Source organism: Papilio machaon, chromosome 2 (assembly GCF_912999745.1).
Source record: "Papilio machaon chromosome 2, ilPapMach1.1, whole genome shotgun sequence".
In the NCBI taxonomy this organism is placed as follows: domain Eukaryota; kingdom Metazoa; phylum Arthropoda; class Insecta; order Lepidoptera; family Papilionidae; genus Papilio; species Papilio machaon.
In genome coordinates this window covers 919,513-944,123 of record NC_059987.1, presented here as the reverse complement: position 1 = coordinate 944,123, position 24,611 = coordinate 919,513, and the positions used below count along the sequence as shown (strand labels likewise).

At 33.7% G+C, this 24,611-nt stretch overlaps 3 protein-coding genes across 6 annotated transcripts in view; 1 reads left to right on the top strand and 2 right to left on the bottom strand.

Annotated features, from left to right (window-relative positions):
* The window catches only part of LOC106716065 (neuronal acetylcholine receptor subunit alpha-7), a 74,745-nt gene extending 60,731 nt beyond the window's left edge, over positions 1–14,014 (bottom strand). For all 4 annotated transcript variants that reach the window (XM_045682891.1, XM_045682883.1, XM_045682880.1 and 1 more), the window contains exon 1: positions 13,872–14,014. In XM_045682891.1, the coding sequence (XP_045538847.1) occupies positions 13,872–13,917 (46 nt within the window). In that variant the 5' untranslated portion in view covers positions 13,918–14,014. The remainder of the gene's footprint in view (positions 1–13,871) is intronic.
* Positions 14,015–19,296: 5,282 nt separating this feature from the next.
* LOC106716066 (mediator of RNA polymerase II transcription subunit 27) lies at positions 19,297–20,396 on the top strand. Its single transcript, XM_014509497.2, has one exon. It carries the CDS (start codon positions 19,396–19,398, stop codon positions 20,290–20,292), a length of 897 nt encoding a protein of 298 aa, XP_014364983.1. The 5' UTR covers positions 19,297–19,395; the 3' UTR covers positions 20,293–20,396.
* Positions 20,397–20,694: 298 nt separating this feature from the next.
* On the bottom strand, positions 20,695–23,227 carry LOC106716031 (RCC1-like G exchanging factor-like protein). Its single transcript, XM_045682899.1, has 7 exons — positions 22,950–23,227; positions 22,622–22,800; positions 22,230–22,421; positions 21,806–22,008; positions 21,473–21,645; positions 21,203–21,367; positions 20,695–21,100 (listed from the first exon to the last, which is right to left on the bottom strand). Exons 1-7 carry the CDS (start codon positions 23,065–23,067, stop codon positions 20,763–20,765), a joined length of 1,368 nt encoding a protein of 455 aa, XP_045538855.1. The 5' UTR covers positions 23,068–23,227; the 3' UTR covers positions 20,695–20,762.
* Positions 23,228–24,611: the final 1,384 nt, after the last annotated feature.

Genomic DNA, 24,611 nt, shown 5'->3' with positions numbered 1-24,611 from the left:
TCCGAAACGGCTTGACCGATTCTCATGAAATTTTGTGAGCATATTCAGTAGGTCTGAGAATCGGCCAACATCTATTTTTCATTTTGTTTTTTTTTTTTTTAACTGCGCGCGGACGAAGTCGCGGGCGACAGCTAGTTAGCATATACATTTTTCGATAATAAAAAACCATTATTCCTAAATCCTATTCCATCTTTTCGTAGAATGGTATGATTTTTTTTTTAATCTAAACATATTTTCGATGTGAAACAATTTTTTTTTTCATACCTATTATATTTATTTATTTTCATTAATAATCAAAAGGATACTCTAAAAAATCAAAATTAATCAACATAGAATAAATCTTAAACAAACAGAGCTAAGTAACTTGATAGTAAGCTTTGAGGTCGTTGAAATGATCAAATACTTCAACAAATTAACACCTCAATTTTGTTGAATCTGAACGCCACGGCGCGTTGAAGCTATTCTATTAATTTCACACGATACCTTCATCTTATTTAACTAACCCAATTCTGTTACTGGGGAAGCACCAAAAGTTGTACGAACCAACAATTTAAATTCCATTTTCAATGATTACTCTTTTAATGGGCACGAAAAGTTTTTGTCCAATTTAGGATTTATAAAATCTAAGCTTTAGGTTAAAAACACGTTTAGGCTATTTAATTTCGACCTTACATCAATATAATTTTGAGAGACAGTAATTATTTTAGATTTATTTGTATTTATAATTGCTAATTCTGAGATTAAGGATAGAATATTTTGTAAAGATTAAATAATTAATCACATCAAACTTTACACAAAAACTTGAGCTCGGGAAAAAAGGTCCAAAAACCCTTCTTAAAATTACATCTAATTGTCCGCTTAGAATCCACTTGTTGGAGAAATTCTTACATTATTCGAAACGAAAATAAAGACTAATTTCGACAAACGAATAAAAACTTTGGGGCGTTCCTTACTTAGTGAATAAGAACTTGTACGACAAAGGATAAAAGAATTTTTACTTCCTCATCGAGCCTGACAAAGACCTTGCGGATTATTTTAAATGAATGGAATTAAAAATATTTAACTTATAAAATTAAGGCTCTTAATTAAAAGTCTCTTTGAGATATTTGATGAATACAGAGATTTATAAATTGGATTTATAAAGGGGAAAAATCATAAATACTTTTACTATTTCTATTTGAACATTAAAACAACGTTAATATTAAAAAATAAGACACTCATATGATTACTTTAATTATGTGGAAGAAAGCAAACTGTGACGTTATTTGTTAATGTTTTTTTTTTAATTTAAGGTAGTTGATTTAAATATTTTACCTACATGAAAAAAAAAACAGTGGAGGAAAATATTACTGAACAATGCATTATAAAAACGAAACTCCAAAAACTATTAAAAAAAATTAAAAACATTTTTCAACATTTTCATAGATAAAACCCATATTAAAATCCCGGCATCCACATTAAGAAAAGCATCGTCGTCGCTCGTCGCATAGGAATTTTCACAAAATCAAGAGCCTTTACAACGTTACAAATCTCTTTTAAAGAGCTCCTCGCGTTAGAGCCGTTAAAAACGCCTCGAGAGCTGCTCATTCAGGTCAAAAGGCTTAATGCACTTTCCATTCGCTATCACAACACTGACACATGCACCTTTAACATAATAAACACTCACATTTTACTTAAGAAGACAATGTACTGTGGTTAAAAAACCTAGCTCAAATATACAAATTATTTCTGTCACCAAAGGCAAACGAGTACTAGATATTGAATTGTTCAACATTTTGAAGTATGCGGTAAATGGTTATGATTTAAAAGTATCATTTTGTATATTTTTTCATCATCAAATAACTGTTTCATTCTCTCGCATACGTCTAGGAACAAATAAAACAAAACGAATTTCTTTCTACACATCAACGTTTCATATTCGACGTTCCACAATGTTTAATTAAGCTTGCCAAGCGAAATTTCGCGATTCACGCCGGATGTTTTTCTCTCGCGATCTTCAAATCCCCGTCCCCAAGGTAAGGGTAGCTCTCATTTTGTAGAGGCGAGGGAAGTAGGTTAACTTGTTCCGTCAACCCCTCGTTTCTCGTCTGATTAAATTCGTCGCCAGGCCTATACGGCAGCGCGACGCAAACATTAAAATATTTCCACGCCCAGCTATAATATCATTTAGTATATTTATTAAATTAGACAACGTGTAACCTTGGATAAATTTTTAAAGTACTCAACATAATAATGCACATATATATTAGTACCATAAAATTTGAAAACCTTTGAGTAGAGTAGAGTGAATACTAAATAAAAGCGCACCATTGTTTGGACACATACCAATTAACATCAGGGATCGTGGTCAATCGTTGGTGATTTAAAAATAAGAAAAAGTAGACTATCAAGCAACATCTATTCATAGTCTTGTAACTCTTTAAAGTTCTTTATATCGCACATGATTTAAACACGTCTGAATTTTCGGATACTAGCGTTGCTTATTAGATAAAATGTTGCTATTATAATTTAACTATTATAGCATGAAAATCTCCACCATTACTCCACTCCACCTTAATCATCTATTAATAATACGTAATAAGGTAGCAGTCATATACCCCACATGGCCGCAGTTGGCCTAAATTGCGACAAGGTGTCACAAACTCAACAGTTATTAATACGACGGCTATCTCCGACCTCGGCCGCTGTAAGAACTCTGGGGGCCAATATTGGCAAACTACGACCACAACACGTTAATCCTTCTTTTGACTTTTATTTTACATCCAGGATATAAACTTTACTTTGCGGGCAGACATACAAACAAACAGACAGACAATTTAAAAATTGATTTTTCGTTATCAACTACGCATGTGTGGTAGGTACCTTTGGTATTGCAAATATCCATGAGCGTCGGTGAACATCTCGGTGTTCCCGATATAACTTACAGAAAATACAATTTCATTAATATGTATAGTTTATGTACAAGATAAGGCTGCATCTAAACTTTAATTCACTACTCAATGTAGTAAATTATTATAGTTGCGTTGACCGAGTGTGCACAAACAGGCTGCACGAGGCTTGTTTACTTTATCCTTATCGAGTTTCGACAGAGGGCGTTTGTTTACTTATTATAAATCAACACGCAACACCTCAAACAATCAACTGAATGATTTAATTTAAGATCCAGGACAGTGGTTATTAAATTGACCTCCATTAAATGCAACTTGTATTACGAATTAATACACAATAGTTTAAGAGCCATCTAGAACAAGCAAATGATAACCTTAAGATCAAAAATTCTTCATCGTCGTTATCTATGAATATTAGATTTAAATATATAAAAACTGACCAGATAAATAAGATTTTTACTATACAATAGCTTGGCATCCACTATTTACCAAAGATCGCACTGTACATTTCGAATATCACATGAAAACTTTATTAAAACAAAGAAAAATTGTACGTAAAATATATACGTAATAATATTATATGTAAAAAATCATATTACATTAGTTGTAAAAATTTCATTGAACACAAATTCTCTGAAAGCAATCTTATCATTGCTGACCACAATTTCTTTGAAACCAATAAAATGTAGTCCTCGGTCAGAAAATAACTTCAGTAATTTATTACATCTGTATATCGCTTAGTCATTTAGAAAATTAAATTGTTTTGCTCAGATTCCCCCTCAACAACTCAGATGTCCCGGCAGATTCAAATGCGTAGTTTGAAAAGGGGTCCATAATGGCGATCTGAGGAAGTGTAATATTCTCGAACACATATTGTAAAACTTTTGGTGACCCTTTAGTTTGCATGTAACATAAACTTTTGTGTTACCATTAACATGACGACAAACTTGTCTACACAACTCACGCCTGTAACCCAGAGGGGTAGGCAGAGATCACGGACCTCCATTTGGTGTGGCCAAATGAAGCTCCACAATCAACTTTTCACCATTTCGGGAGAAGGAACGTGACGAGTGGCGAGCCGCATCGCCGACCTTTTCTCCCGAGAATTCACACATAAGTGTCGGGTTGCATCACGATATTTTCCATTGTCATTTTTTTTGTTTTTTTGGCAAAAATTCTAGAAAATTTCTACAAATTCTTTATATGGCAAAACAACATTTATCGGGTCAGCTAGGCCCTTATGCCGTCTTGTATCATAAATACGTCTCTTTACTCTTTTCAAAGCCATTATATAAAACCTGTGAATATTAAATTAAGCTAGGCATCACTAGAGACTGTCTAAACAACTTCCTTACACGTGTTTATTGCCTGCCAATAACCTCCCCTTGGAGTGAAATTTGAACTGTTCATTAATGCTTGAGGAGTTGAAGACTGAATTTGCTTCATAATGTTGATATAGTTCACTCTAGAGGTGTCGCCACTAAGTTTAGAACATCCTATCATACACTGTCTTAATAAACGTAATGTTGTAGCCATAGAATTGTTCATAACTAGTTGTTCTCTATTTATATTAACATTACTATTTTTACATTAGATAAATAAACTCTTTGGGAAACTAATGTAAAAAAATATCTTTTATGAGTAAATTCAAAAATTAAAAATATAATGTTGCTTACTCCATTTGGTTATTATTTTAGTCTTGAACAAGAAACATCACTATTACTGATAAAAATTTAATTCAATAACTTTTTAAAACTTAATTATGTGACTGAAATATAATTGTAAACCAAATGAAAGCAAAGCTTGTATTTCTGCATAGTTAGAACAATTTTCGTCATTATGTCAACAAAAACTCCGATCATTGGAACCGACTGTTTATTGAACACTGCATTTCAAACGAAGCATAGTTTATTGCTACGCATACACGTAAATTATCGATATCGATCTCTTACAAAATACAATGATAATACTGCCTTTGATGTATTTGACATACAACACAGTCCTATAAAATAGTGATGTGCCATATATCGATATTATTAAGCTCATCTCAAAGGTGCTCAAACGAAACAATAATAGTTTCCCTAAAAATATTTATCTTAGTAACTGAAATATATTATATGTAACCTTAATTTCCAAAGACATCAAAAATAAATATGGCTTAGATATGACATACGAAGATATTTAATACCTGACAGCAATAATTCAAGTAATAGTTTGTGCCCGCATGCTCCCCGCTCAGTAAACAAGTCGTATCAAAGTAATTCTATTACTAAAGTTAATACATTCCACGTGTTTTATGAACCAGTTTCGATACGACCCGAATGTAACGAGCTATAAGGACTAGACTAGACCAGATTTACTGTTATGCCGTCTGCTGAGAATAGAAGACGAGTGAAAAACTTTAAATTAATTCTATAAAACTTTCAACGTGTGAACGTACCTTAAATTGTTAACGTAACTTTTTACTAAATAGAATAAAAAACTTGTATTTCAAGTTAATAAAGTTAGTAATGTTAAAAATTATACACCGTAACGTCCAGGTGGAATTAAAAAAAAAACTTAATTAGTAGCCTACGTTTCCTTTCAAACTATGTTTTACATGTATGCCAAATTTCAGAGAGATCTATGCAGCCTTGGATACTTAACAAACATCCATCCAAACATTCGCATTTATAATAGTAAGATTCTAATGTAAGTGTAGAATATATTTGTTTGTTGCGACAAGATCAATAAACCCACAAAATAGGTATATCCCATTCGACATCTAGGTGCTTACAGATAGACGCAATATTCTGCTAGAGATTTCAAGGGTCTATGCCACAGGTGGCACTCGCCCTGGAGTCTTAACCCGTATGAATATTGAAACAACAAATACAAACCGGAGACAAGGAGCGTAGATTTTCAGTTTGTTTTTTTACAAAAGTAAATAACGTAACTGAATGTTTTATTACTAGCCAGTTACAAGACAACAAGAAGGTTTTATTCTTATTGACTTTATACAATTTGTTAAAAAGAAAGACGCACACGATAATGGAAGTCGGGTGATTTTAAATGATCTTTGTAATTTAAACTTAATTAACAAGTGAATACTAAACTATTGAGTAAGGCAATTTATATAACAAATAACAAAGAGAAGAGAAGGAAGCGATAGAAAAGCGAAAGAAAAAACAATGATGTTTTTCTACATTTTAGTATTAGGAAACAAATAAAGAAATAACACAAGCAATATAATAATAATCATCACATGGTCGAATGAACGAGATCTGCAAATACAGCGTATCTAGTACGAGAAAGGAGAAAATTCATATTTCATGAATGTCGGCAAAGCGGCGGTACGTAAAAATATGAGAGTCGAGGGGTTGGGGGAATGTTCTGGGAGAATTTTGTTAATTAGCTATGTTAAGTTTCGGCCTCAATACGGCAACCCACTTACTAACATGTTCATATCTTGTATGCAGATGCCTTCCGACAGGGTACACACGAAAACAACGAATAAATTATTTATAACTAACTATAAGAATGTTTTATTAACACTGTGGCTTTCTTTCTCCAGTCTTATTTCAGTACTTTACTAGTAAAATATTTTGTTATCTTATATACATAAAACATTTACGTGTTTACTCAGTTATTAATATTTTACCTATGTATTTAGGTTTCAATCATTGTCAGTGACCAAAAGGCTGTTTGTTTAATTCAGGTTTTTCTCTCCATAAGAAAATACAAGTGCAAATGATAGGTGTAAAAATCAATACTAACATAGCTAAAAACCTCTTGGTTTTTTAACACCATACGGACAAAGTTGCAACAGCTAGTTTTAATAAACCTAAAAAATCTAAGTAACATATGCGCTATATCCAAATCCGTTTAACAGTTGAATTTGCAATGTAACAAACATCCATACATCCATATTTATTCATACAATATTAGTAAAATTAAATCAAGAAACGATATTCAACTGTATAAGTAAAATATACGTAACATATTAAAGTCGTCTTCGTAAGACATGAAATATTCTAGTGACTAGGAAAACAAACAGTCTCGGCAATGCATCTCTATACGACTTCTGTGCACTTAGCAAGTTACTCTACAAACATACAAGGCAATTTCTATTTCTATTTATTTAATACGTTTAAAAATAACAGAGGAGAGCTTTATATTAATGTACAATTGATGCTAGCAGACATAGGATTAAGGTCGTACATTTCAACTAATCGCTAGATCGTTCGATCGGTTTTTAATCGTTCTTATGTTAATTGAAATTAATTCTAAACTAGCTTTTGCCCACTACTCCGTCCACGAGTAATTAAAAAAACATAATAAATAACATTAATAACATATTAGTAAGATTATTGAAATAATAACTTCATCGGTCTCATTTAAATTTTTTAAAGTAATTTATATTTTTGCACAAATGATATTATACTCTTTAAATAATTTCAAAGTAAAAAATCGCATTTTACAGTTCATATCCTCAATTACATTATGAAAAATATAATTCTAAAAGCCAACTTTTCTCTACTAATCCCAGTATAAATTGCAAAGTACTTTCCAGGGGCTATACGTTAGTAAAACTTGTTCCCACGTCCGCCCCACTCATCGCAAGAAGAATTCTATTAGAAAAAACGACGCTTCCTGAATTTCCTTCATATTTATGACTGGGAGTTGGAGGAAAGTATGCTCCTGGACTCCCACCGGGATAACGTTTTATGTGCGATTAACGCGCTTAAGCGTGATATGGAGATAGACGAATTCAAACGCTCCGTATATTTCATGGCTACTATCTTATATCTAGAGATAGACCAGTCTTAGAACGAATAGTCATAAAATTACAAAGGCCTAACTCATTGGAAGATACTGTGATACGCAATATTATACTGCTGTTGTGAATTCATTTAACGTATATAATAAACTAGCTGTCGCCCGAAATAAACGACACTGTCCGCGCGGAATTAAAAAAAAACTTAATAAGCATAGGCTTATTAAGTTTTTTTATAGTGCTTAACGCATAGGCGTTCTTACCGACTATGTTCTACATCTGTGCCAAATTTTATCAAGATCCGTTGAGCCGTTCCGGAAATATCTTCTAACAAAAATCCATCCATACATCCATTCAATTTCATTTATAATATTAGTAAGATTTAACATTGTTGCAGGTAAAGGTATATACCGATAGTGTGATCTGAATTATTAAGGTCAGAAGAAGTCAACAATTTTGATCCAAAGATAAGTATATAAAAATGTACCTATAATTAATTCATTTACTAGAAAACTACATAAAATATAATTTCCTAATAAAATAGAGTCAATTCGTAGGTAGCTATGTAATGTTTGTTGTTAAACAAATTTTACATTACAGTCATAAAAGCTGTCGTTAATTATAAAATACGATAAGTATCAAACTGGCGGGAAGGTTGTTAATTTTTCCTGTTTAACAACCTCTATTAGACCGGAACATAAAATTATTAACAACTCTGCTACGCTTTTAAAATTATTTAATCAAGTCGAAATTAACAGCTGGGTCACATGGGAATTCATCTAGCAAGGAGTTTCGTAGATTTAATTTTATTATTCAATTACATAACAAACGCATTATCTTCTTGAATATAATATTTAAGTAATATAATCTGATAATGCTTAATAAATTTCGTATCCGAAAAGTGTAATTTATTAAATTATGATAGATAAAGATTAGTAATTTCCCATTAAAAAACCGGGATTATATATGACTAGCTTTTGCCCGCGACTCCAGGAGGGAAATAAAAAAAAAGAGTAGCTTACCAACAGTAATTTTTTTTAATTAGTTTAGTAGTTTCTTAACTTATTCAATGCTTAAACAATCCAATCTTTCGTCTTTAAAATATTAATATAGATTTCAAAACACAAAAGTACAATCGAAATAGTTGTCTAGAAACAAACTACAACTATAGATTTTTAAGTGAATCGTGCAGTAGTGTGACATTTATTCTAAGTTGCAAAACAGTCATTAGAATAAATCAATAACAGGCAATGTAAAATACTTTTTTTTAACCATAAAATAAATATTACGCATAAAAAGGGATATGACGCAATCAAACAGCAATACATCTATATACAAAATTGGCAGTTTTGTTGATTTCTAGCATTTAAATTCCATACTGTCTTAAACCTCCCTAAAATTACACGCAATCCAAGTCGAAAGTAATTCGCATATTTTTCACTGCTATATAACGAATTCCATTGGGAGAGAAGCAGGCGGTGACCCATCCCACTGTAATTACAGGAACCGGTCGGTAGCCTCGCTCTAAAACTCTTAATTCCGCAACAAATTGCGAAACGGTCTCGCATTCCCGACGAAATCTCGACGAGATGCGGTCACACACTAATTGAAACTCTACAAGAAAGTAGTGATAAAACAATTTATGTTACTTTTTAGATGGCATTATACAGTTAATTCTAAAAGGGAATTGTTGAAATTTAACTTGTTGAAACGACATCTAGTTAATATAAAAAGGCAATAAAATTGAAGTTAAATTGAATAACCAAACAATAATATCATTAGTAATTATAAATACAAAAAATTAAACATCAATTACATCCACCGTTTTGTACCATTCCAAAAATTACCTCAATAAAACCTAATTTGATTGCTTTCACAAAAGAACCTTTATCATAAACTTGAAGGTTACGAATCCTCGAGTCAAAGAAAAAAATAATATCAAAAAAATGAATTTTCAAAGCCATTTGAGGAGAGTACTTTTGAAGGAAACTGTTGTAGGTAGACTCGCTGTGACCGTCTTAAAGCTATCAAAGAAATGCCGACGCAATTAAACGAGCATTTTCAGGTCAATGCCGGCTTGTATTACAAATGAGAGAAACATCATTTTACGGTGTATTATTTCAACATTTTAATAAGGAACAGTTTTATTCCTACACTCAATGACAGGAAGACAGTATTATATAGTTCATATTACTTTTACTACGCTTTTAATGGTTAGTAGGGAAAAAAATGAATTATAAATGTGTCAACCTCTTTATTCAATTTCATGATACTGGTAACATATGTTAAAAGGCCTACTGACTCACAAAAAAAACTCGCTTACCGTTGGTTTGTGATACCAAAATCTCTGTGTAAAACATATCTTCATCTCTGTTATTATATTTGACAAAATTGTTTTAATAGGGAATTTTTGTCTCACAAACCCAAGGTTTCTAACGGACCGTTTTTATGGCTTTGAATAGGAAACATTTCTACTATTATTTTCGACTAATATTGTTAATAACTTAGCTAAACACAACAAAGACAAAATATCTACGAGTATCTTTACTAATTAGTAAATAATTAATAACAATGTGCTCATTTTCCGTACGATAACATCCGGAGCAGCGAGACGGGAAAACACGAGTAAAGCTTACCCTTTGAAGCTGAGACAACCACAGAGTATATTGTGTATGATACGTCTTTACATCGTATTAATTTCAAATGTTGACTGTAATAACGAATGGAGTAAAAGTGAAATTTACTTCGATGAACATTGCAAATGAAACGAAGAAAGTTTTGACCATGGTAAAGGCACTCCGAAAGGCGGAAAGACCGTGACGCCCACGAACAAAGAAAGGGACTAAAACAAATGTGTTTCTAAAATGGCGAACTACAAACAATAGCGTAATAAGAACCAATGAAAAAATATTTTTTTAATTGGACAAACAGATAAAAAAAATCTATTTTCACCCTTCGAAAATCAGAATCTAACACTTTTCAACAATAAAGCTGCGATTCAAAGAACAATGTAGCATAAATAAAAGTACAAATATATTATTTAAAATGGTATGTACCATAAAGAAGTGCGTATTGTGTTAACATTACTAAGGACAAAGAAAAACAATTCCAACCGTATGATTTATAGCTACATAAAAAATATTTATATTTCCACTCTCGGAAAAGAAAACATCGAGGTGTTTTTTTTTTTACTTTTTTTTACTAAACAAAACATTAATAAAAAAAAATTAAATGTTTGTCCAATATATTTGACCACTACATATTTTTTTAAATGTTTATTTTTAAGCGGCAAATAACTACAAAATAGCATTAACTGTTATAATAAAGCTTCCATGATTAATTTAAAACGGCTAATATTAAAGACTAGTTGATTAAATGACGAGTATTTTATTTTAACAACGTTTCATTAAAATTGCAAGTAAAATAAAAGATTTTAAATTGTCTTTTTAAAGTACTGTCTTACTACTAATATATTTGATAGTTACAAAAAAAGTTTAGTTCATTTGTTTATTCTATTTATATACGAATATATAAAATACAAAATCTCAACATACCAACAATTTTAATTTAACTTCTATATTTACAGCTATTCCTTCAACATGGACGTAATTCGCAACGCACAAGCCCCTGGCTTTAGTAAAAATAAACTTATTACCTACTTGTTTATTGGAACGGAACGCTCGGCCCGACTTCGAACATGAAAAACTCAGTGTAGAATCGATAGCTACGAGTAAATATCAATTAAAATTAATTCCCGTAACGAAAACAACAATATGGAATAACAAATAAATCAATGCGGGCCCAAGGGTCATAGTTTGGTTTACATTTAATTTGCGGGCAGTAGTTGGGACGTAACAATTCACTTCGGTCTCCCGCACTATTGGATTCGGTAAACCATTGTTTTAAAAACATCATTGTGTTCTACAACTGCAGCCAAGTACAGTTGTATTTGCTGATGCATATTGAAATCGGATATTTGGTGTTTATATTTATTGTTATTCAGGAACCGTAGTCTGATTATAATTTCTGATGAGCACATTCCTTACTCTCACTAGACTCTACAATATCCACACATCTAGACAAGCACATATTTTTGTATTTTTAAAAATTACTTAAATTTTTAATTGATGGTACTTATATACTATTAATAATAATTGATAATGAACAAACAAATCAATGCCAGAGAAAAATCCTATTTACTTGTAGTAAAGGTTCGTTACTTAATAGGTTACATTCGTGTTCTGTGAGACCCTTTCCTTTTGCCGGGAGCGAACAAACACTCGACACGCGTGCATGCACTCAAGAAGGATCCGGCCACATCCCTGAGAGCCTTCGCCCGCGGCGCTGGAAAACATACGACCAATCTATTCTTTGAAGGCTCAACCCCTAGATGTACTTTCTAAGTTCTGACTTCCGGAAATACCCTTAGTGATTTCTTTGTTGTATTCGAACTGTTTACTTTTATTTGTTAATTGACATGCAATCGAATACACATAGACACCTCAAGGGTACGCAAATCACAGAAATTAGTGTTCCATACTTGCGTCGCGAGTATCACTTCGCGGTCCGGACACGCAATATTGAATCATCAACTCGAGTTGATTATTCGGTCACGGTTCGGCTAACACGAATTTTAAATTTCAACTGTATATTTGCTCCGCCATCTTGAAAATGATTTTTGGTACGATGATCTTGGCTAACAGGTAGTGAGCGACTGGCGATAACGACGCTGTAACAAAGATCGACGACGCGTGCATATGTCTGATACCTCTATGACATTGTAGTGTGTGTGTGTAGCTTAGAGACTAACATCTTTAAGATATGATTTTTAACGGTTTAATAGTCTTAATAGCCTACAACCTATCTTAACAATTAATTAAACCGCCAAGTCGTTTCTTTTTTAATCTAATTGGTTTTTGCTGAGATAATCAAGTACTAAATGTTCTTACGAGTGCTCTTCATAAATTTAGCAAGTATTTAAATACTGTTTATGGTTTAATTAACCTTACCGAATGTGATAATTACTGATAAATCTTCCGTGAATTTCAAGGAACAAAATAATTCAAGAAAAAACACAAAACTTTTAAATAAGCTCTCATAAAACAATGCTCTTGTCGAAATGAAAAGCGATAGCGTTACCAAAGACTAAAGTGCTATTGTTTCTTTGTTTCTTTTTCAACGTCACTTACTTCTCCGCCGATTTCAAAGACGATGTCAGCCCGAATTACTTTTTTATTCTTAACGTTTTATAAACCAAACAAAACTTTAAGTTAGGTTTCATAAAACTCGCGAACTCAACTGTTTTGAGATTAAAGGATACGTTATATTTCTACTTGTCAGAAGCAGATCTTTGAAGTTTATATAGAAAATCTTTTCTATATTTTTCTAGCATTTTAAATCTTTCTTATATTTTAGTTGAAATACAGAACATTTAACATAGTTATATAGAAACAAAGAACTAAAATTGTGAACATTTTATTTCATCACAATAACATAATTTATTTTCATAAGTAATACGGGTCATTAATTGAAAAGTACATATGTATATTATTAATGATTAGATGTGGTAATAATTTTATGTACTATTTAATTTAACAAAGCGGCATTAAAGACAAAATGTAATGAAATAGTAATAGTATGTTCATATGCATATTAATATAAAATATGATGAATAAAAGAAGAAAGATAGCTGCTCATAAAAACAATTGCGGTGGAAAATAACGCCATAAAATATCTGTTCGATTACACGCCTCGAGCGTGAAATTGGTACGATGTCATACAACGTCGCCTGTTTGCTATAATTCTAATGAAATCATCACCAAACAATTACAACATCTTATCTTTGTTGAGACATCCCAATGAAATCAACCATACCCTATTATTAACATATTTTTTATTACATTTTTATTCTCGCCTATTTATTCAACGTCAAAGAAAATATTTTTATCTGCCCAAAAATAGCGGCCGCTGTCGTCTGTTCATTTTCTCGCCCTTTACATTTTCCGCTTAATTTCCTCTCGTACCTAACCCTTTGCTCTTGTTTACCTGATCCCCCGCGTACCCACACGTCACCCGCCGCACGCCCAAGGACCTGTCGACCATGCCATACCTGATACAGTCGCCACCACCACATCCTGAACAACACAACACCTCGGCGTCATCGCCGATCGATTTTAGGGTAAACAGAGGCGCGAAGGCTTGGCGGCCTGTTGCGCGCGGTCACTCACCGGGCAGCAGGGCGAGCAGCGCCAAGGCCGCCAGGATGGGGGCCATGGCTGCGACGCGCGGGCATACCACACCCGCGCACGCTGCGCTACCACACCGGCGCGCTCATGCGGCCTGCTCTACACTACTCGGCCGGCCCGAGCGGCGCTCGGCGCGGGACTGGGCGCGACGCCGCCCGCCCCGCGCGCCGCCCCCGCCCCCGCACGCCCTGCGCAGCCTTCAGGTGCGCGCGGCGGCGACCCGAGCCCTGCCCCTTGATAAAACCTACGATCTCTTGATGCTTTTGTTTCATACAAGATTGCGTACATTTCGATAACTGCTAATGTATCATCACAGGTATCAGTGGGTGAATGGGAGTGAGGCTGAGCAATGGGATCAAGGTCGGTGCAGGCCGCGTCCGGGCTGCGGCCGCCGCTCAAGTCTCATAGCGTCCTTGACAGGGCCGCGGCTGCCCACCTCGCACAGCTTCACTAGGACATTCTGAAATTGCAGCCGTGCGTAAACCACGCGTCTTATTTGTTTGTAATTTATGAATTTTTTAAAGAAATATACAAAATGTATCACAATTACAAAAAGAAAATAACTAAAATAAATGATGAACTATTTAGCATACCGTAAATAAAACGTTCTACATAAAAACTTATAAGTACGTCACGCTGACAGGAACTAATTAAATTAACTAATAGACCGTTATACCATGTTACTTTAGTAAATAAATAAAAATAATAAAACATAATTATGTTTTACTAAAAATTTTGGCAGATCAAATGAATAATTTCAACGTTATCCTCGCCTCTAAGTCCGTAGCAAAACAACTACAGCGAACGAGTAGGGAGTGCTCAGTGCTTGTAAAAAAAAAACACGACACAAGAAAACCAACAAGTCTTTGTGGTTGAACATTTGAAAGGCGAGGCTCGCACCGCGTGTCCACTGCGCCGCGATACACTGCACAAAGAATGCCATCTCTACAAGAAATGTACACTAGTTACTTCTATTCAGTCTCACTAACACGATAAAAAAGTGAAAAATTGGTTTTCAGCTGTAATTTATAAAACACGTGAAAGGTGTGAGTTAATACTAGTACTAGACTATTAACTGAGACCGTTGCTAAGATTACAATAATCATCATCATCATCATCATCAGCTCACTATACGTCCCCACCGAGGGGCTCGGAGCCTACCCCAATTTAGGGGTGACTAGGCCATAGTCAACCACGCTGGCCAAGTGCGGGTTGGTTGACTTCACACATATCATTGAATTTCTTCTCAGATATGTGCAGGTTGCATCACGATGTTTTCCTTCACCGTAAGAACGTCGGATAAGCTTTTTTTCTATGTTATAAAGTAGCCAACGAGCAAACAGCCACCGAAATTCCCCGAAATGGCGAAGCGACCGCTGTCCATTCCACAATTGCAGATCCGTTGCCTATCTTTAATCGACGGAAAAGGAGACGCACAAGAAGAGAATATTTCCCCTTCCCATGCTTTCCGTCCTGCATCATGAGAGTAATAGTGAGAAGGTAAAGAGGACTAAAATGAGGCATCCCGCATGCACACTTATCAGACATAACCTAGAATTACTTCCACTTCACGCCTGTCTTCTGTTTGGTGTCTATTAACCCTAAGAGTCTAGACATTGAATAGTCAAAAATGTGCAAGCTGAGTGCTCTACTATACCATAATAACTATTAAAATAAATAGAAAGCACACAGCGAAGCTATATTATTAATCAACGTCCGTTTAATACGTAGGAGGTTCATTCATCAAGCCGCGAGGTGGCAGCACTTATCGCCTTATTTTTCTTTTAACGAGCTTCAAGAGAATATCATGAAATATACAGCGATCGTGAACGAAGAATGAGTTGAAAAGCCAGACCAAACAACAAATGTTCACTAACATGCATTTGATCATATACTTATTGCACTAAAAATTTGTAATTATAAAAATTAAAAAATAAATAACAATAATTTTCATCAGGAAACATGTGTTATTGTAATTATAATAAGTTAGTTAAAAAAATACGATAGACATATATAGTACATATACGACAGATATATCCTTAAGTGGTGTCTGATTCTAAGATCATATTACGAGTATCATAGTTGTATGAAAAGAAATCAGCATGAATGTACGTAGTAAATTTGTAGTAGACGTGCTACGCCGAGCGTAGCATTTTGCAACAATTGAGCGTAGCGCTTTGCGACGTTTTTCATTTCTAACGCGAAACACGTGAAGTAATCCTGTGAACATTTTCTGCTTTTAAGTTTTTGTGCTGCTTTAATAAAGATAGAAATTAAATTTATTAAGTCACCACACTGTTATAAACACTGAAAAATGTACTCTCTATTAATGTACTCTGTTAAAAACTAGTTAAGAAGTAATATTAGTTAAATTTATAACTAACTTGAATAATAAAGAACATTAAATCGGCCAAGCATTTAATAATATCCGAACATTGGTTGTAAACCACAGACAACGGCCCTAAATGTCTCTGGACACGCAACACATTTTGTAGCAGAACTGCAAAGGAAAATAGGCGGGAAGGCGGAGGGTTAGGTTTTTCTTTTTTTAATTGGTGTAAGCCAAATAATTTCAAATAAATCAATAATTTAATTTAATGTTCTGCGTCTCTATTCGTAATTGCGAGTAAATTCACGAACCTACAAATGCCCTTAAAATCAAAAAATAAGAAAGTGCTAAGACATAAGACGCAAGGCACTTTTTGATCTACGTAGATAATAAATTTTAGATGTTAGAAGTTTAACTAATTATTTACATTAATATTATTTGAAATATATTTTCCTTTTCATGTCCATTTTAAGTCATCTAACCACGTAAAGTTTTGCTTATGTTATCACAAACTGAATATCCACTAATTTTTTTCTCATAAAATGATTAGAGCATTTTATGTAAACTAGCTGTCGCCCGCGACTCCGTCCGCGAGGAATTAAAAAACTTACTAAGCATATGTGTTCTTCCAGACTATGTTCTACACTTTTATATTTACACGTTCTACTTTTATATTCATCCTTTTTTATTCTTTTCCTATTTTATATCATAGTTTGTAACATAGTTGTAATTTAAGTATTGGATACAATCTTTTTATACCTAACCTGTGTACCTGTTTAATAAATTATTAAATAAAAAGTGAATCTTATCGACAACCTTTACTTAAAAAGCTTTACGGAAATAATGTAAGACATATTTTAGAATATATAGAAATGAAAACGGCGTGCTATGAAAAGCTTTATCCACAAAGGAGATTATTAAAAAGTTCCTGCTCGCGAAGTTCTTAAGTCTTAGGGGAAGTGTGCCGGCAATGGAGAGCGAAATAAGGCTCAGAAGAACACGGTTAATAAAACGTTTAGAGATCCAATGAAAAGTAAAAAGCTCACGAGTCCAATTTGCCGCGCCGTCTCCACAATAACCACATTTGCATGCGAAATTCAGAGTTTTTGCGCCCTTAAGAAATAATATAAAATGTTGATGTGAACATTTGGTACCTAATTTAAGCTTATTTCGTTATTATATAAATAGGGGAAGTTTTAGTAGACCATGATAATAGTACACGTTGACTACCAAAAAATATTTTTTTTGGATGGATAATAAAACATTTGGATGAAGGAAATATTTATATTTCTCCATTTTTAACAGCGTTTTGAATTTGGCAAAGAGTCAATAGCGAGAAGCGACACACATTTTACAACTGTGAATGCCACTGGTTGCACCATAAACATTCCTTATCGACAATACGTGTTGGATTTACTGCTGTTCTTTGTTTTAGCTTATCCAAATGAACGACTCGAAACGCAGCAACGAACCTTTTCATAAAGCTCGGCGAATTTCAGTTTTTGTACGGCGAATTCTTCGAATAATAAAACTTTTAAAATCGTGTTTTTATACCGCCAACAAAACGTTTCGTTTTTGAGAGCTGAAATAGTTTTAATTCACTGTGGTCTATGGCGCATGTTTCCTGAATTTCAAGCACGCGTAGTGCCCGTTAAATTATCCAGTTGCTTTGTGTTCAAATAATGCTGTATAATATATTTTAATCTTTATTAAAAGTTAAAAACAATCCACAAAATGTCCACTTGATATAAAACCATATGGTTTTAACATTAATTATGTCATAATACATTGTAAAAATGATGTACAAAAATAAACATAAAGTGTTATACGTGCGCACTATGAGAGATATATAAAATAGTAGCTATCGCCCGCGCCTCCGTCCGCGCGCAATTAAATAAAGAAACCTAATTGTTCTTCCAGGCTGTATTCTACATCGAAACCAGCAAGATCCATGCAGCCGATCTTGAGATACCTTCAAACAAACATCCATCCATCCATCCATCTAAACTTTCGCATTTGTGATATTATTATTAGTAAGAAGTAAGATAAGACGCAAAAGAGTTTTTCTATGTAAATCGCTAACCATACGCAGATTACAAATTTGTATTCAGCCAAAGTATAAAGCCATACCTCGTAGAATCACAACACGTATTTAATGGACCATCATCACCATAAAGGCTGGCAACGAATCTGCGGTTCCTCTGGTATCGCAGATGTCCATGGGCGTCGTTGAACACCCTGGTGTTCCCGCTGCTCGTTTAGACTCTTATCTTAAAAGAAAAATCACGAATAGATCTTTACATAAAAGTGCTGTTAAAAGTACTTATTCCAGTTCTTGTTTATGGCTCTCCCTTAGCGGAAAAAATAACGAAAGGTGATTTAAAATATAGAGGCACATTTCATAACAAAATCACTTATAATATGTGATTTTGTTATCAATTTGTTATGTTATGAGTGATATATATTTGCTTTACTTATACGTTACTTTAACAAAAAAACAATTTTTCATTTTTCATTTTTCAGAAAGACACAATTCTGTATGTCTGTCCGCTAGTCCGCGTTCTTTTGTGTGAATATCCGAAACCGCTGACTTGATTTTGACTCGCGGGCGTACGCAAGATCTAATAAGTAAGCTGAATTTATGTATCTGAATTATTAGTGCCTTGTTGTAATTTAATTCCTGTTTACAGCTTAGTAAATTTCTTTTTGTCGTTAACTATTTTTGAGCATTTGTATTAAACAATACATATATATTTCTCTGGTATCCTGATTTTCGCCACATGGCGTCCATGCATAGATGTCAGTGCCACCTGTACAAACTAAATTATAACAGCTCACTAGCGTCCCCCTTGCCAAAGTAAAAAAAAAGTGTCTTAAGTTCCTTGTCGTGACCATGATAGCATCGCCTCTCACACCCGTCCGATAAGCTTGTCGCAATGTTTACCTAATATAAACACGAAGAAAATTTAAATAGGTTAAATAAAGATGTAAATGGTTGTCCCGTTTCACCGTTTAACGTTTTATCTGTACGTTATGATTTCACACTTGCAACACTTTCATTTGTCAAAACAAAAAATATAAACGTCAATTTGTCAAACAGTTTTCCACGAAAAATTGTGAAACTGCGATTTAATGCAATAATTCTTATTATCACTGTTATGAAATAAGATACACAAAATGAATCAAGCAATCAACGTAGAACAACTCAACTCTGCATTGACATCGCTCCGAACAGTCCGTTCGAGTGTGAGCCTTGTTTTTGAAACTCTTTCCAATGGACTGCGTGCCGATCACGGTGAAGATGGCAAAGACAAATTTCTCATGGAGTTGCAGGAACTTCTTAACATTGTAAGCAACAATCTTCGGGACCTGGAACAAACTGTCAACGGTCTGCCTATTCCCGTTCCATTTAACCTCGGTAACACAACATATTTAAGTCAAGAAACTACACAAGATCGTCAAGCATTGTATACTCAACTTGTAAACAGTTACAAATGGACCGATAAAATCCACGAGTACAGCTCCTATGCACATACATTATTAAGTCAGAACTCCTTGAAGCGATCTTACATAAATTCTGGAAGCACAAAGCGTCGCGGGAAACTTCAAAGCAACCACAACGTGGCACCGCTGCAAGTGGATAACGTCATAAATAATATCGACAGATCTTACAACGATATGAAGATAACAATATCACGGCCTTTTGCAAGTAATGCTGTTGTTTCCATCAACTTAAGCCATGTTTTAAAAGCCGTAGTGGCTTTTAAAGGATTACTAATGGAATGGGTGATGGTTAAAGGCTATGGTGAAACATTGGACCTGTGGACTGAATCTAGGCACCATGTTTTCAAAAAAGTGACTGAGAATGCCCATGCAGCTATGCTTCATTTCTACTCTCCAACTCTTCCGGAGTTAGCGGTGAGGTCATTTATGACATGGTTACATAGTTATGTAAATTTGTTTAGCGACCCATGCAAAAGATGTGGCTGCCACCTCCACCACACGTCTCTACTGCCGCCTGCATGGCGTGACTTCCGTACCCTTGAACCGTTTCATGATGAGTGCAAACAATAGTTAATGTGGTATTGAATAGGAAAGCTCAAACTGTTTTCATGTTCCTGCTTTCCTGTTCAATATTAATTGAAAATAAAGACTATATCAATAGTGAATGTGATGATATTGAAAATAAGATTCGTTTTAAAAGTAAGATGAACATTGTGACTTACATACAATAAGTTTAGTTTGAAAATGAGAAAAACATAAGTTCATAACCCAGAGGGATAGACAGAGACTTCTGTTCAGCAAGATCCTGACACATCTCTTTTGCTTCTCCTACATTCTTAGATCTACATGTACATGCACATCAATTTTGCGTCATCTTAAGTAATAAATAAATCTATATTGTACAGTGCTAGTTTCTGTAGTTTTACAATGCTACATTATTAATATTTAATACGTAAAAATAAAACAAATATTTTACAACAATTAAATATTTAATTTTATTTCTAATAAGACATATAGATTTACACTAAACTTTTTAAGTCTTAAGCAAATGGCTTGCACATAGCAACAGTGTGGTCAACACTACACTTGACTTGCATCACATGAGCCCCAATTGATACTTTTAACGGAAAGTGTTGATCCTTCGCGTGTCCTAAACCTAAACATCCATGTCTATTTCTCCCCCATGTATACAAATCTCCATTATTAGTAACAGCAGCTAAATGTCCAATGCCACATGCGACTTTCTCAACCACACTCTGCGGGTTGAACTCGTTCCTTCCAAATAATGCTGGAGGTATCTGCTTAGGTGTTACGGACTGCTGAACATTCGGTCCTAAGCCAAGCAAACCAAATCCCCAAACGAACACATCACCTTGCTCTACGAAATAAATAAGTTAATTTCATAAAAATTAATTAACAGTTAAGTAATCTTGAATATATAGAGATATAATTTATGTTTTATAAAATATATTTAACTTACCATTAACAATGAGACAAAATGAACCACCCGCCGCAATGTCCACTATCTTGCCAATACCCTTCGTGAATTGAACCAATGCATAGGACGTGTTCACTTGATCACTTTTTGTAGGCATTGGCACCTGTCCATATTCAGAATTACCCCAGCCAAAAAGCTCGCCTCTATCTGAAATATATAGAAACTACTTTAAAAATTTTTATTTCCTTACGTAAAATTTTGCGAGGTAAATTCCGCACCCTATCATGTCAAATCACTACGTCAGATCCATACCATTTAGTGCCAGCACACAATCTACAGTAGATGCCAATTTGACTATTTTCTCAGTTGTGATATCGCCTTTAACTGGAGCGGGAACTGCCTGGTTTTTGAAGGTGCCAAGTCCGGTCTGGCCGTCAGCACCCCATCCGCAAGAATAAACTTTACCTGATTCTGTTATGAACATGCTGAAATAATTAGTAATCAATTTTATGTACTTTGTTATTTATATCCAGTAGCCTTTAAATTAAGATTTAACTATAGTCTAAATGTTTATTTTAATGAAGAAAGAATTATAAACTTCTAATATATATAGTAATTCAATTATTTAAATTAAACTATCCTTACGTATGATCTTGTCCGCAACAAACATTAACAATTTTTTCTTGTCCTAGTTTTTGAATATTATAAGACACCATGCTCCCTCTATATTCTTCTTTAGGGTTTATCTTCCTGCCACATTGACCATAAGCATTATTGCCCAGTGTGTATACACCTTCGTTGTCTGTAAGTATTACTGTATGTGCTCTGCCAGCAGCTAAATCTACTATCTATAAACGTACATAATTGTTCATTTTTATATGTTAATTAAAGTTATTCTATTCATTTCATATAATTATACATATATTCAGTTACAGGAACATATTAGGTAAAAAAATATTTGATTGAATTTTAAAATTAAAATAATCTATTATTTAATATCATCCTTTAAAAAAAATACTTTTTTGGGCACAAATTCCAATTGCGTGACATAATTTTCAAAAGATTTTACCTTACTTTCTAATGATTTATAAGGTATGTAAATAGGAGCAGGGCTCAGCAACAGCTCTAAAGGATGGCCCATTCTCGGTGCGTGGTATCCAATCTGTGAATCCGTGTTAATGCCAGTGCCAAACAGCTTGTGTTGTTCATCTGTTTTTACAGCTGCTACCGTGAAGCCATATCCACAAGCTATTTGTGTAACCTGAATTGCAAAGAAATTGTTATAATTCAATTTTAAATAGACATAAAAAAACAAAAAATATTTCTTACTACCATTCAAAGTAATTACATTTAAGCATTTTACATATTTACTGAATAGCATTCGGTGCAGAATTTAAAAAATAGTCTAAGTTACTACAGAATTCTTAAGCTACCTTCCTGTACTTAAAATGTACTACTTACATCAAATCTCTCACAAAAACTGGATCTCATTGGATACCACACAAGTGAGAAATCGTTTCTATATGACTTGCGACCTCTTTTGCCTCTACCTGGCAAGTGTATACCGAGGGCTCCCGTTTCTGCCATCCCCCATACATAGACCCGACGATCAGAACTTTTGCTGATTGGATATTGGAATACTAAAAAATTACCAAATTATAGCAGAAAACTAAAGCTAGATACTTATACATATTATATTATATATAAGTACATATTATATTTATTACACCGTTATATTTAATAATGAATACTTTTGTATTATTATTTTGTAAATAACAGATATAATTACTTGGTAATTGTTCTTCTTCATCTGGAATCGGTATTTTCTTTTTCGTTGTAACATTGCGGCATAGAATTATATTAGTCCTGCTTAGTCCAAAGAAAGATTTAACGCTTCTGATATTCATTTTGTTCAATTCCCATTTGTAATAAAAATTAGTGAGTTTCTAAAATAGATTTACAAGTTCAAATGTAAGGTTATGTTTTGATTGAACATTTTGAATTAGAAAAGAATTTGACATATTGATAATGACACATTTTTTTTTCCGCCCATGGCGCAGGCTATAGTTTTCGACCATACTGCCTAGTCTTTCGTAGAATTTTTTTCTATAATTATGTATTAAGTTCATTTATGTTGATAATGACACATTTAATCTTTTTAAATAAAATTTGCATAGATTAACAAGCAACAAAATATTCAAAAACAATATTTTTCCATTTGGCCGGTGTAACTATTTAATACTGTTAACCACAGGTGGGCACAGTTAATCGAAAAGTTAACTTCGTTAATCGTTAATTCGTTAAATAAAAAATTAACTTCGTTAATCGTTAAAGCGTTAAATTCTGGAAAGTTTAACGCAAGTTAAAGTTAATCGTTAACAGTTAAATATACCAAAATTATACATATTAATTTCACACTTATTGTGGCGACACTTGTTTAAAATAGTAATTTGACTATATCTTCTATAACACATTAGTATTAGAGACAAGTATGAATGCATTATAGTATATTTCATTACGAGTGCGGAAAGCCTGTCATTGCAAAGAGTTCCGACAAATGTTTAACCGAGCCGAGGCGCAGCCGAAGGTGAGGGTTGACAGTGGGAACAAGTTGTAATGACAGTTCCGCACATGTACTAAACATCTATTTTTAATACAGTTGCGAAAAAATGAAGCAATTTAATAGAATATTAAAAACGCAATAAACTCAACTGACTAAAATGTTTGATAAATGGCGCCAACCGTAAAAGAATACAAACAGAGATTTTTTTTTTTGTTTTCTTCACCCATTCTGGGTAGGCAAAGGGAACTATGCCCAAACGGCCAAGTCTTCAGTAGATTATTTTTATTGATATGAAATGAAAATGAAATTTTATGAAATTAAATAAAATGAAACCTAACCTAATTTATTGAATCAAATCATTAAATCTGATATTGAAACAAATTAGGAGCTTCTTTTTAGAAATATTTGCATGAATCATAAAAACTTCAATGATTTTTTTTTTAACTTCTTGGTTGGTTTTTTTTTTTATAATAGACACTATTTGGACAGTTGGGAAAGAGAAGGCACGAGTTTGGAAAAGATAAAGAAAAAGCATTAGTAAAAAAAGTGTTTTAAAACAGTTGCTCAAAAGTGGCGTATTGCAGGGACTAAGAGCGTTCTGAATGTGGGCAATTACATAATCTTGCTTTTATATACTCGTAATGAAATATACTATTTCAAACCTTCTTTGATTTTGTCCTGTTGGTCACGTCTTTCCCGGACGCTCTGATGCATCACACAATATCGATTATCAACTCGTTCGTTCACCATTCGAGTCGCCGACAGTCGCCCAACATAGTTGAACTTACGAGCGTGGCGTGGCACGAAATTTAAACAAAATGACAGCACGTCTCCAAGTTTCTAATTTAACGATTAACGGACTTTTATTAACGGAAGTTGAGTTTAACG